General features: G+C 44.3%; 1 protein-coding gene across 1 annotated transcript in view; it reads right to left on the reverse strand.

Moving 5' to 3' along the window:
• Positions 1–1,637: 1,637 nt before the first annotated feature.
• The window catches only part of LOC309550222 (uncharacterized protein), a gene marked incomplete at both ends in the record, with an annotated part of 34,698 nt that continues 22,216 nt past the window's right edge, over positions 1,638–14,119 (reverse strand). The window contains 2 exons of the mRNA XM_082250633.1: positions 1,638–1,913; positions 4,304–4,546. Of these exons, the coding sequence (XP_082106759.1) occupies positions 1,638–1,913; positions 4,304–4,546 (519 nt within the window). The remainder of the gene's footprint in view (positions 1,914–4,303; positions 4,547–14,119) is intronic.

The raw sequence follows: 14,119 nt of genomic DNA on the forward strand, positions 1-14,119 counted from the left end.
AAGGGTTTGGTCACCCTGCCATAGCAGTCAGAGTCAGTTCACCCTACACTACACTACGGTCACCCTGACACTTAACACTTTCCCTACAGAAACTAGATTATTGAATCTAACTATAGTGGAAAATAGTACCCTAACTACACTGCATATGCCTTTCCTCACACTAATAATTGCTAAATGACACATTTGAAGCAGAAGTAACAGAACTGCTTCCACTCTCTTCCACATCCCTGTATTACAATGCTAGAGATTTGGTGGGGCTATCTTATATACTGGGGGGCGTATTCACTACTGATTGGCCTCTGGACCCCCTAGTCACTCCAATCACATTCCTAGCATCCTCCTGCCCCACAGGCTTTTAAAGCCCAGTTCCTGTCCCATTGCATTTTGGTTGGTTCTGGTTGCCGAATTCCGAACTTTTTCAGCAAAAAGTTTGGAATTCGGCCGAATTTCGAACAGTCAATGTTTGGGTCGAACCGATGGTTGACCCGAACCGTTCGATCATCCCTATCAGCGGCCTTGCCACACACACTGCAGTTAGATGTACTCAAGATTTGTGCATAGTTGCTAAGTTGGAGTATGCCACTAATCCCTTCTCCCATCCCAGTTCCAAATAAAATACAAAAAAACAAATCCCCAGGACTGTTCATTGACTGAGCCGGGGACTTAAAGTGATAAGTTTAACTGCCTGTTGCTATGGGTAACCCAGGGGAATCCATTCCCAGCAGCTCCCAAGGGGGCAGTGCTACCTTGTGAAATGCTACTAACACACCATTTAAAATCTTACCTCACAAAGGCACTGTCCCTATGGGAAAGGGACCTAGGCCCACTCATAGGAGACCAATGGGAGGAAGTCCTGTACTTAGGGTGCATTACACCCCGCTTAGACTACATAGGATGGGTAGGCAGTCAGACCCCATGTGCGGAAGATGCGGGCAACACCAGGGGGAATCTCATCCATCTACTTTGGAGATGCCCAAAGCTTGTATTCTGGGGGTTCTGGAAGAGGTTATCCCATAGGAGATGGTTAGGATAGCATTTACTAGAGCACTATTTCAAGCACGTAAACTAATCCTGTTGGGATGGAAATCGATCTCACCGCCCACAGTAGCCTCATGGATTCTACACATTGGGAACACCTTGGTCATGGAAAGGTACATACAAAACAAGGGAAGCCCAGGTAGATTTGAAAAAAATCTGTTCACCATGGCTGAATACCCCTGGGCTGAGCCCCAGGGAACTGGTGATGTCCAGAATCTTCCAACGGGGAGATCCTAACAAGCTGTGGTTGTTTATTACCAGATGTAATGTTTAAGCTTAAATACTTCAGCATATTGTGGACTTGAAGGTCACGATGATAGTATATCTCTTCCAGTATGTATAGAAGAAACCAAATTATTCTGCATGAAATAAATCAATAAATGACTTTATGATGGAGTGAGACTCTCACCCAGTATACAGAATATTCTCATAGAGATGTTCGAGTCTCTGACTAAGAGTGGCTTTCGACTGGTTGTATAGGTTGCTGCTGTTTACAAATTTGCATCAAAAATTTACATTGCATAAATAAAAAACAAACAGAATAAAATGTCTTTATCAAGTTTATTGTCAAGCAGAAAAGTTAAAATGTTTTTAAACATTTAATAGGAATGATGGAGACGTCTGAAGGATCCAATTCTGGGGCTTGTGGCTCCCCAGTCGGTGTATCTCCTGTACTCTGCAGGTCTCAGGTAATACTGACGTCCCCTGTAGTTGGGCTCCTCGTAGAACATCCAGTAGCCATCTTGGACATGTACAGAGTGGATGTCATGGTAGCGGAATCTCTCATAGACATTAGGACAATCTTCAGTGAACTCCATCATCTGACCTCTGAAGTCTTCCTTCTCGTAGATCCTGATTCTGAAGGAACCTTGGTGCTAAAGACGAAAACAAAACTTGAAATTAACCAAGCAGTCAAACCTGTAGCGTCAAGACTACTAATTGAAGTATAATGCAACCATGCCTTTGCTTTGTACAGAGTGTAGAGATGAAAGGAAAATGTCAGGAGTTTTTATATATATATACAGTATCTCACAAAAGTGAGTACACCCCTCACATTTTTGTAAATATTTTATTATATCTTTTCATGTGACAACACTGAAGAAATGACACTTTGCTACAATGTAAAGTAGTGAGTGTACAGCTTGTATAACAGTGTAAATTTGCTGTTCTGAGTGGAACCTGTCCTGTTAAACCACTGTATGGTCTTGGCCACCATGCTGCAGCTCAGTTTCAGGGTCTTGGCAATCTTCTTATAGCCTAGGCTATCTTTATGTAGAGCAACTATTCTTTTTCTTTTTTTCAGATCCTCAGAGAGTTCTTTGCCATGAGGGGCCATGTTGAACTTCCAGTGACCAGTATGAGAGAGTGAGAGCGATAACACCACATTTACCACACCTGCTCCCCATTCACACCTGAGACCTTGTAACACTAACGAGTCACATGACACCGGGGAGGGAAAATGGCTAATTTGGCCCAATGTGGACATTTTTACTTAGGGGTGTACTCATTTTTATTGCCAGTAGTTTAGATATTAAAGTGTAACTCCACATTTGTTGGGAAGAAAAACATTCCCCTCTGGTGATCTCTGTACATTACAAGGATTTTAACTAACTTTGTTGCAGATTCCTACCTTTTGTTATTCTGAAGAAATCATTGTTTGTGCATCTGTGCTGAGTGGGTCTAATGGGAGTGGTTTCATAATTATCAACCATCTGTGGCAGCTGCAGGGCTCTAATGAGGAAAGCTGCTGGACCTGCATCCCTTTAGACGTGTTCCTATTGGGAGTATCTCACCAAAAATGACATTTTTGTTGCAGGGAATGCCAGAAATCTGACTTGTATCTTAGACAGACTTCTAGGAAAATTGGTGAGCCAATCACACAAGTAGGAAATTATGTTTCTGGGGGTGTGGTCAGTATACATTCTGTGTACAGAACAGCTCCAGGCGGCCATATTGCATTTGCAGAAAATCACAAGAGCCGCAGATTGAAAAGGAAAGGTAGTTTTTAATAACATTCAATTATAATATAATTTGTGTCGCAATTGTATACGCTGTATTGTTTTCTCTTCATTTACTATTTTTTTCCCCACAAAAGTGGAGTTACCCTTTAATGACTGTGTGTTGAGTTTTTTTTGAGGGGACAGCAAATTTACACAGTTATACAAGCTGTACACTCACTACTTTACATTGTAGTAAAGTGTCATTTCTTCAGTGTTGTCACATGAAAAGATGTAATACATTAGTGATCAACCGATATCATCTTTTTATTGCTGATAATGTGGTCATCGCATTTCGGTATCTGCCAATATTGGCAGATATTTTCGTACATTAAAAAAATATTATTATTTTTTTTTTTTGACAGGTACACTTGTGGAGGGATCTTGGGGTCCACAAACCCCTCAAACAACCACAAACCCCTCCTCTGCGCTTAAAACCATTCAAAACACCAAGTTTGGCTGTTTTGAATGCTGTAATTTTTTTTAATTTGGCGCCGAGTACCCTGAAGTGATGTCATGACATCACTTCCGGGTTTTTACATGGAGACCCGATCAGAGCCGAATGTGGCTTTGTTCAGGTCTTCTCTTCAGTGGGAGGGGAGACCCAGACAAGCCACGGAAGGCTGCGGGAGGGGGAGGGACGTCCCCTCCCGCTCCTTGTAATGACAGCCAAGCAGTTTCTTAGCCGCATCGGTTGTCATTACAAGACAGCCGACTGTTGGCTATGGATGCCGGTACCGGGGTGATGCCTCTAGCTGCAGGCATCACTCCGGTACATGCACTTTCCCGGAATATCGGCAATATTGGTAACCTCATATTGGCCCCTGATATATTGGCATTGCCGATAATCAGTCGATCCCTAATAAATAAATAAATATATATACGAGGGTTCTTCAAAAAATTTCCACACTTTTTTTTAACTCTTTTTATGAAAAGTTTCAAGAAAAAAGTATATCCCTTTTCTACATAGTTACCTTCCTTTGCGATGCAATTTTCCCAGTGTCGTACCAATTTTTTAATGCCATCAGCAAAACTCCTCCATTTCAAATGAAAATAAAAAAGTTTGGAAACTTTTTAAAGACCCCCCATATGTATTATTACTATTATTTATTTTTTTATTTTTTTGACATTTCTTAAGACTTACAGTATAAGATGGATCAGGTGATATAAGATGGAGACAGGCATCATGATCCTGACTAAAGAAGATATTTGTATCATGGCTAGGGGCAGTGGTATGCTTTAATTCACATTGTACTGCATTATATTACCTGGGGGCTCAGACGCACAGACTTAATGGAGTCATTGTAGCCCATCCATTGCTGGAAGTCAGGATACTCTCCTCTATGGAGGAAGTACTGGTGTCCTCTGTAGTTGGGGAGCTCATACAGGATCCAGTTCCCACTTTCCACACGGATGGAGTTGCAGCGTCTGAAGTATGAGGACAGATCGGGACATTCAGAGCTGCACTCGTAAGAGCGACCCTGGAAGTTCTTGTCCTCGTAGAAGATGATCTAATGGAATAAAAGGGTAGACATTTACTTGTATAAGCCATGACATTAGTTTTACGTCTTGATCCCTTCAAATAAAGGGATGGGATGTTCCAAACTCAATATATAAACCTTAAAAATCAGTTGTGCACACACAAGATCACAGCTGGATTAATATTAAATCTCAACATCAGACAAAACATTTTTTTTTAAATCTGGGTTGAAAAGAGCTGGAACCTCTGTTAGATTGAATCTCTGTTGAAACCTTATTGGTTAGATTTCATGTCCCTTTATATCAGTGTTTCTCAATGAGGGTTTCTCCAGAGGTTGCCAGTGGTTCCTTGAACAATGAGCAATTTCTAGCTCTCAGTCATTATTGATATCAGTGATCTTTTTAGCTATTGGTAAGGGGGGGAAACGTTTTCATTTATACCAATATTGTAAGGGTGACCCACTGACCAATAAAATAAAGAGTCACACTGACCATTACAGTAAGGGAACACCATGCTGACCACCAATTTAAGGAGGCACCTTTACACTGACCACCGAAACAAGGAGCATTTTTCAACTCAACACCAATGGGTAATACTGTTTTTATTGTCTGAGTTTCTCCCCTAGCCATAATTATTACTCATATAACTTTGTGATTATACATAATTATATGTGTATATACATATAGGTTTTTCTCTTGATTCTAGCCCTGACAAAGTCCCCAAAACACATTTGCGTTTGATGCAAAAAAAAAAGTATTTTATGGACTGTTTGAACTGTAGAGCTACCGTCTAAAGGGCTCATGGATTTTTGGGTTCCCCTTCTCCTGAACAGCCAGGAAACATGCACTTTTGGCAAGTACTTATCAGTCAATAATCCAGTCCATAGGCTTAGTTTTAATAATTTATTAGGGGATGTAGCTTGTATGGGGTTAGGGAAGTGCAGGATTCTCAGAACTGACTTCAAAGCACAAACCGTGAGAACAAACTGGATAACGATTCCCGACCACCAGCACAAAATCCAAGGCTGTACTCATTTAGGAGAACTTCTAGACTGACTGTGGGGATCTTGAACCTTTTCCACTAGAAGAAATCCTAAAGCATGTAGCCTAATACTTCAAATATCCGCAGCAGGGATGAAGGTAGGCTAAGCGCTGGCCCTCCTGAAAACTAGTGAGGTCCTACATCTGCCTGCTTTCTCCCTTGTAGGCTTGGGGGGGTTAACAAATAGAGATCACTCGCTCAGTCTCTGGTGATTCCTGGAGCAAATATGGCAACTTCTGTCCAGGCCTTCTGCTTTACAGGTCTCTCTTGCTGGCAGAGTGTCAGAGCCAAGCCTGACTGAGACTCCTTCTCTTCTCCTCTATCTCTCTCTCTCATTTTCTCTCTTTCTCTGTCTCTCAGCAGCACAGGTCTGTCTTGAGGCAGAGCCCTCCAGCACAACGGTCCCCTCCAGGACTCTGGATCCTGGACTCTCTCCCCACATAGCCAGGCTCCCAAATACTCATACGGTACTCTTCACCTACTGGGCGATCCTTCCCCCAGGAAATGGTAGAGTCCCCATGAATATTCAGCCTGAGGTCTCTACTCCTCCACCCAATAAGTTCTGGAAACTTCTAAAAGCTTCCAGAAGCCGAGGGGGGGGGGGGGGGTGACTGAGACCTCTACATGACCCCGAATAAGCAGGCTAGCCCAACTAAATTTACCTACACTAACCAACTATGTACACAAGGGGGTGCTGCAAAACTAATGTGTTGCTCCCATCTTTTACATTTTTTAGTGAACTCTTCTGAGGGTCGCAGTTGTAGGAGAGCAGCCTCCGGGACCTCATTCCGCATATAACATTACAACAAACAAGGAAGGAACGCGGGGGAACCTCCAGCACTGAATGTATTTTACGGCAAGGAGTGCTGGGGTGTACTGGAGGGTCTATTGATGCTGCACACAAGGATCAGTGCTCCCATTACCAAATACAGCAAAAAAATCCTGGCAGAGGCTCTAACCTTTCCATACAAGAATAATTGTTTATATTGCCATCAATGTCCTTGTTTGATTTTCCTTTGCTTGTTCTGTCAGACACTCGTCAAACAGACAGGAAAGCATAGAAAATATCCCAAAGACAGCAATAAAAAATCCATTAATTCCCAAATCTATTTAAATCAAAAAAGGAATTGGAAAAAGTATGCCTTTAATTTTTAGCCCAAAAAATAATTGTTTTTATAAACTCACCTTTCCCATTTTGCTTGATTTGTCACCGAGCTGCTATTAGTGTGCACCAGTAACTGCTGGGATGGCTATGGCCCTTATATACATCCTTTACTGCTTACTCACTCACATGCTGACATTGTGCTTTGTGTGGAGTATGAATGGCTTTTTCCCTTTACTGAGTTGAACTTTGCTTGGTTTCTTTCTTTTTATAACTATTGTTTAAATCTTTCTGGGTGCATCAGCATTCAGATGTACCACACCTGAACAGAGACGGGAGACAAACAGAGATGAGCTATACACACACATGTGAAGGGGCTACAATGTGTATAATATATATATATATATATATATATATATATATATATATATATATATTGTTTTTTTTATGTATGTAATAGCATTATTTTAACCACTTTAGATCTCACATCTGATCACCCCCATGGATCAGAGCAATTTAAGCATTTCTGCTATAGGCCTGTTTATTAAACAAATACTCTTTCATTACTTAAGATAGCAAAGATAACATATATAATCATATGTAACATATATGTATATTATATATAGCCTATATAGTTATACAAAGATATAATATACAATAAAAATAACATATATTTAAAAAAAAAAAAAAACATAAGATAACATACCGTATGTTTTTTTTTTTTTTTTTAAGGACAAAAAAGACCTTTTTTTGGTGATATTGACTTGTAAAAATGTTTTTTTTTTTTTTGCAATTCTAAGACAAACAAAAAAAAACACACGCACATTTTTTCCGCTTTGATCAGTTAGCTTAGCCACTTCTGGACCGGAAGCTTTTCCCCCTTAATGACCAGGCCATTTTTTTTGCGATTCAGCACTGCGTTATTTTAACTGACAATTGCGCTGTTGTGCAACGCTAATAATACCCTAATAATAAAATTGATGTTCTTTCCTACCCACAAATAGAGATTTATTTTGGTGATATTTGATCACCTGTGCTGTTTTTATTTTTTGCACTATAAACAAAAAAAGAGCAACAATTCTGAATAAAACCCAGTATTTTTCACATTCTGCTATATATATATATATATATTCCCAATAAAAAAAAAATTAAAAATCTAATTTTTTCATCATTTTAGGCCAAGTTGTATTCTGCTACATGTTTTTGGTAAAAAATTATCCCAATAGGCATATTTTGATTGGTTTGCGCAAAAGTTCTCGTCTACAAACTAGGGGAAAGATTTATGTCATTTTTATTTATTTACTACTACTACGAGAGACTGCAACATTGCGGCGGATAGGTTGGACCCCTAACTGACATTTTTGACATTTTTGAGGGGACCAGTGACAATACTACAGTAATCAGTGCTAAAAATATGCACTGTTACTGTAATAATGACACTGGCAGGGAAGGGGTTAACTAAGGGGCGATCAAAGGGTTAAGTGTATGCCTAGGGAGTGTTTTCTAACTGTGGGGGGATGGGCTTGTGGAATCAATACTGAGACCTGCAATCCTAAATATTAGGATCACAGTCGCTCTGTGCTGATTCCTGAAAGAACAACGGTCTGCTGTGTTTACAACAGCAGATCGAGGGTTCTCTCTGTACGGGGAGTGATCGCGGGCACCCAGTGGCAATTGCAGCTACCGACCCCGTGAGACAGCTTCCCTGCTGGCTAATTTGGGCGCAATCGTGTACGCCCCCAGGAGCGCTCCCACGAACCGCTGTACAGGTACACAAGTTCACGCAGCCGAGCCAGCCTGCCCCAGTATATCTGGCAAGTAGTTAAGGACTAGGGATGGGCTTCATGTTCAAGTCAAACCTAAGTTTGACTCGAGCTGAGCCTGTTTCCCGAATGGCGAACAAATGGGCTTCTTCGTGGGAGCTTCGAGTCCCGCATTATTGCTCAGGGGCGGCTGTTAAACTCACTACACTCTTCCTGAAGGAATTCCACTTATAAATAATCCGCTGGCCAAGGGAACGAACCCACAACCTCTCAATTGTAAGCTTGGTATTCTACCACTTACGCCAGTGTCAAGCATGCTTAGGCTGAACACACTCTCTCTGCCTAACTAACTAAGTTAGTTAGGCAGGGAGAGTGTGTTCAGCTTAAGCAGGAGTCTCTTCCCAACAACTGAGGGCTACGGTTGCGGGGGTTTGCGGGGGAGTCTTATCAGAATCTGGAAGCCACTTTTAACAGGGGGGTCCCCAGATCCTGGCCCTCCCCTATGTGAATGGATATTGGGTACATCGTACCCCTACCCATTCACAAAAAAAGTGTACAAAAAAATAAATACAGGGATAAAGACTAGGGATGGGCTTCATGTTCGAGTCAAACCTAAGTTTGACTCGAGCTGAGCCTGTTTCAAGAATGGCGAACAAATGGGCTTCTTCGTGGGAGCTTCGAGTCCCGCATTATTGCTCAGGGGCGGCTGTTAAACTCACTACACTCTTCCTGAAGGAATTCCACTTATAAATCATCCGCTGGCCAAGGGAACGAACCCACAACCTCTCAATTGCAAGCTTGGTATTCTACCACTTACGCCAACGTCAAGCATGCTTAGGCTGAACACACTCTCTCTGCCTAACTAACTAAGTTAGTTAGGCAGGGAGAGTGTGTTCAGCTTAAGCAGGAGTCTCTTCCCAACAACTGAGGGCTACGGTTGCGGGGGTTTGCGGGGGAGTCTTATCAGAATCTGGAAGCCCCTTTTAACAAGGGGGTCCCCAGATCCTGGCCCTCCCCTATGTGAATGGATATTGGGTACATCGTACCCCTACCCATTCACAAAAAAAGTGTACAAAAAAATAAATACAAAAGCCACTTTTGGACAAGTCTTTTATTAGAAAACTAGACATTAAGCCCGTTAAATTAACGGGCGCTAGAACATATGTGGTCAAACATTTGTAAAAACAGACTTAGCAGTAAGTCCACGCGAGCGCGCACCCGCCGCGCGCCCGTGCACACCAGCCGCTTCAACAGTTTTGCCGGCCGCCTGAAGTCTCTGCGTTCCAAGTCCCAACGGCTGTCCGTGGGGCACATGCACAGTAGCGCAATCCCACGGACACAGGGACTGGACGCAGAGACACTTGTACTTTATATTATATTATTTAGTATACTTAGAAAAGAAGGAGCTATATATATATATATATATATATATATATATATATATATATTTTTTTTTTTCTTTTTTTATTTAGTATACTTAGAACAGAAGGAGCTATATATATATGGGGGGCAGGGAGGGGATTGTAGTGGGGGTGGGAGGGGATTGTAGTGTGTTGGGGGGAGGGGATTGTAGTGTGTTGGGGAAGGGAGGGGATTGTAGTGTATGGGGAAGGGAGGGGATTGTAGTGTATGGGGGAGGGAGGGAATTGTAGTATGGGGGTAGGGGATTGTAGTATATGGGGGGAGGGAAGGGATTGTAGTGTATGGGGGAGGGAGGGGATTGTAGTGTATGGGGGGGGGGGCGGAGGGGATTGTAGTGTATGGTGGGGGAGATTATAGTGTATGGGGGAGGGGTTCTACAGTGCATGGGGGAGGGGTTCTACAGTGTATGGGGGAGGGAGGGGATTGAAGCGTGGGGGGGAGGGAGGGGATTGTAGTGGGGGGAAGGGATTGTAGTGTGTTGGGGAAGGGAGGGGATTGTAGTGTATGGGGAAGGGATTGTAGTGTGTTTGGGGGGGGGGATTGTAGTGTGGGGGGGGATTGTAGTGTATAGAGGGGTAGGGAGGGGATTGTAGTATATGGGGGGAGGGGATTGTAGTGTATGGGGGGAGGGAATTGTAGTGTATGGGGGGAGGGGATTATAGTGTATGGGGGGAGGGGATTATAGTGTATGGGTGGGAGGGGATTATAGTGTATGGGGGAGGGGGGATTGTAGTGTATGGGGGAGGGAGGGGATTGTAGTGTATGGGGGAGGGAGGGGATTGTAGTGTATGAGGGAGGGAGGGGATTGTAGTGTATGGAGGGGAGGTTAAATTAACGGGCGCTAGAACATATGTAGTCAAACATTTGTAAAAACAGACTTAGCAGTAAGTCCACGCGAGCGCGCACCCGCCGCGCGCCCGCGCACACCAGCCGCTTCAACAGTTTTGCCGGCCGCCCGAAGTCTCTGCGTTCCAAGTCCCAACGGCTGTCCGTGGGGCACATGCACAGTAGTGCAATCCCACGGACACAGGGACTGGACGCAGAGACACTTGTACTTTATATTATATTATTTAGTATACTTAGAACAGAAGGAGCTATATATATATATATATATATATATATATATATATATATATATATATATATATATATTTTTTTTTAGTATACTTAGAACAGAAGGAGCTATATACTGTATATGGGGGGGGGGATTGTAGTGGGGGTGGGAGGGGATTGTAGTGTGTTGGGGGAGGGGATTGTAGTGTGCTGGGGAAGGGAGGGGATTGTAGTGTATGGGGAGGGGATTGTAGTGTATGGGGAAGGGAGGGGGTTGTAGTGTATGGGGAAGGGAGGGGATTGTAGTGTATGGGGGGAGGGAAGGGATTGTAGTGTATGGGGGGGAGGGGATTGTAGTGTATGGGGGAGGGAGGGGATTGTAGTGTATGGGGGGACGGAGGGGATTGTAGTGTATGGTGGAGGGGAGATTATAGTGTATGGGGGAGGGGTTCTACAGTGTATGGGGGAGGGAGGGGATTGAAGCGTGGGGGGGGATATTGTAGCGTGGGGGGGGAGGGAGGGGATTGTAGTGGGATTGAAGTGTATGGGGAAGGGAGGGGATTGTAGTGTGGGGGGGGAAGGGAGGGGATTGTAGTGTGGGGGGGGAGGGAGGGGATTGTAGTGTATGGAGGGGTAGGGAGGGGATTGTAGTGTATGGGGGGAGGGGATTATAGTGTATGGGGGGGAGGGGATTGTAGTGTATGGGGGAGGGTATTATAGTGTATGGGGGAGGGGATTATAGTGTATGGGTGGGAGGGGATTATAGTGTATGGGGGAGGGGGGGTTGTAGTGTATGGGGGAGGGAGGGGATTGTAGTGTATTGGGGAGGGAGGGGATTGTAGTGTTGGGGGAGGGGATTGTAGTGTATGGGGGGAGGGGATTGTAGTGTATGGGGGAGGGAGGGGATTGTAGAGTGGGGGGGGGAGGGAGGGGATTGTAGTGTATGGGGGAGGGGATTGTAGTGTATGTGGGAGGGAGGGGATTGTAGTGTATGGGGGGACGGAGGGGATTGTAGTGTATGGGGGGGGGGGGGTTATAGTGTATGGGGGAGTGGTTCTAGAGTGTATGGGGGAGGGGTTCTACAGTGTATGGGGGAGGGATGGGATTGAAGAGTGGGGGGAGGGAGGGGATTGTAGTGTGTTGGGGAAGGGAGGGGATTGTAGCATGGGGGGGGGAGGGAGGGGATTGTAGTGGGGGGAGGGAGGGGATTGTAGTGTGTTGGGGGGAGGGGATTGTAGTGTGTTGGGGAAGGGAGGGGATTGTAGTGTATGGGGAGGGATCTGTAGTGTATGGGGAAGGGAGGGGATTGTAGTGTATGGGGAAGGGAGGGGATTGTAGTGTGGGGGAGGGGATTGTAGTGTGGGGGGAGGGATGGGATTGTAGTGTGGGGGGAGGGAGGGGATTGTATTGTATGGGGGAGGGAGGGGATTGTAGTGTATGGGGGGGAGATTATAGTGTATGGGGGAGGGATTCTACAGTGTATGGGGGAGGGGTTCTACAGTGTATGGGGGAGGGAGGGGATTGAAGCGTGGGGGGAGGGAGGGGATTGTAGTGTGTTGGGGAAGGGAAGGGATTGTAGCGTAACGGGAGGGAGGGGATTGTAGTGGGGGGGAGGGAGGGGATTGTAATGTGTTGGGGGGGAGGGTATTGTAGTGTGTTGGGGAAGGGAGGGGATTGTAGTGTATAGGGAGGGGATTGTAGTGTATTGGGAAGGGAGGGGATTGTAATGTGTGGGGGAGGGAGGGGATTTGAGTGTATGGGGGGAGGGAAGGGATTGTAGTGTGGGGGGAGGGAGAGGATTGTAGTGTGGGGGGGGGAGGAGGGGATTGTAGTGTATGGGGGGAGGGGATTGTAGTGTAAGCCCAACCCACCGAACTGAGACCAGAGCAAGGCTGAAAATGACTCACAATGTTGAAGTGACTACCATACACAGGCCAATCAAGGCAGTATACAGTCAATAACCACAATGAGAGAACAAAGGCATATGTGGTTAATCAATCAAACAACATCACTAGTCGTACCCAATAGACCACCATACGCTGTCTAAGAATGACTGGAAAGGTTCATAAAAATCAAATGGGTAGTCAAAAAATTGAATAAATAATGCGGAGAATCTGCAGCTAGGGATCATATAACTGTCTCAAAATACATAACCTGCAAAAAAATATATATGTATTTTCCAGTATAACCGTGTAGCCAGGCTACTAGTTCAAAGGGCAGATGATCCAGATATCATGGAAATCCTCTTAAGGTTAGTACAAAGCAAGTAGTCTATTCAACATGTTCCTTGATGATTTAATAAATATTTGTTTTTTATTAGGATCTGTGTTGGTGTAATTTTTGGAAAATTATCTTTTTTACTTGATCCCGGTTACAACATATTATGGCGCCTTAGGGCAATTTCTCTCTTGCCCCTACTTTTTTCTTATGGTACTTTTGCCATATGAGGGCCACTCATCCGCTATTATGGTCACTTTATGAGTGAGAGGGTCTATTTTTTCAAATTTTTTCAAATGTATTTGATTTATTTAAGTCTTTATTATGCTTTCTATGTTTTGTTGTTTTTTGTTGGCCTCTGTCCCCTTTGCTGTTTAACTTGGCCCTTGAACCTTTATCCAGGTTTTTGACAGAACAGGCTCTTCTTCATGGTGTCACAGTAGGTAGCAATGAACTCCGCATGGCCCTTTTTGTGGACGACATCCTCATTTTCACCTCTAACCCTGGTTCAGACTGGTTGTATACTATAAAACCTATCTTTGATGAATTCACTGGCCTTCATATAAACTTTAACAAAAGTGATATATTCCCCTTGAATAATTGCCCAAAAACTTCATGGATATCAGATTTGTTATATATCTAAGCATTAAGATAAGTAAGCAACTTCCGATTCTGGCACCAGATGAGCTAGACGGTCCAGCAGCGGCTCCGGAGACACCAGCTTATAAAGCCTACCAAACAGCTCCTCCGGCAGAGACACAGCGATCCACCTTGCTGAACCCCAGGGCAGGTAACGGTATGGACCGTTTTGTGATACACGGCAATCCGGGGTCAGGAGAAGCCCGCTTGGACTCCTCCCGCCGTGCAAACAGCCAATATGGCCAGCGCCACACATGCTCCGTCGGTGGGAGTTGTGGCATCTCCTCAGACATGCCTGGACCTTCCTGCTACCTCACAGGACAATGAACAGTACACCCGCATAGCCCAGACTGCCCTCCTCTCTCCT

The sequence above is a fragment of the Pelophylax lessonae genome, assembly GCF_965119305.1.
Source record: "Pelophylax lessonae genome assembly, chromosome: 1".
NCBI classification, from domain to species: Eukaryota; Metazoa; Chordata; class Amphibia; order Anura; family Ranidae; genus Pelophylax; species Pelophylax lessonae.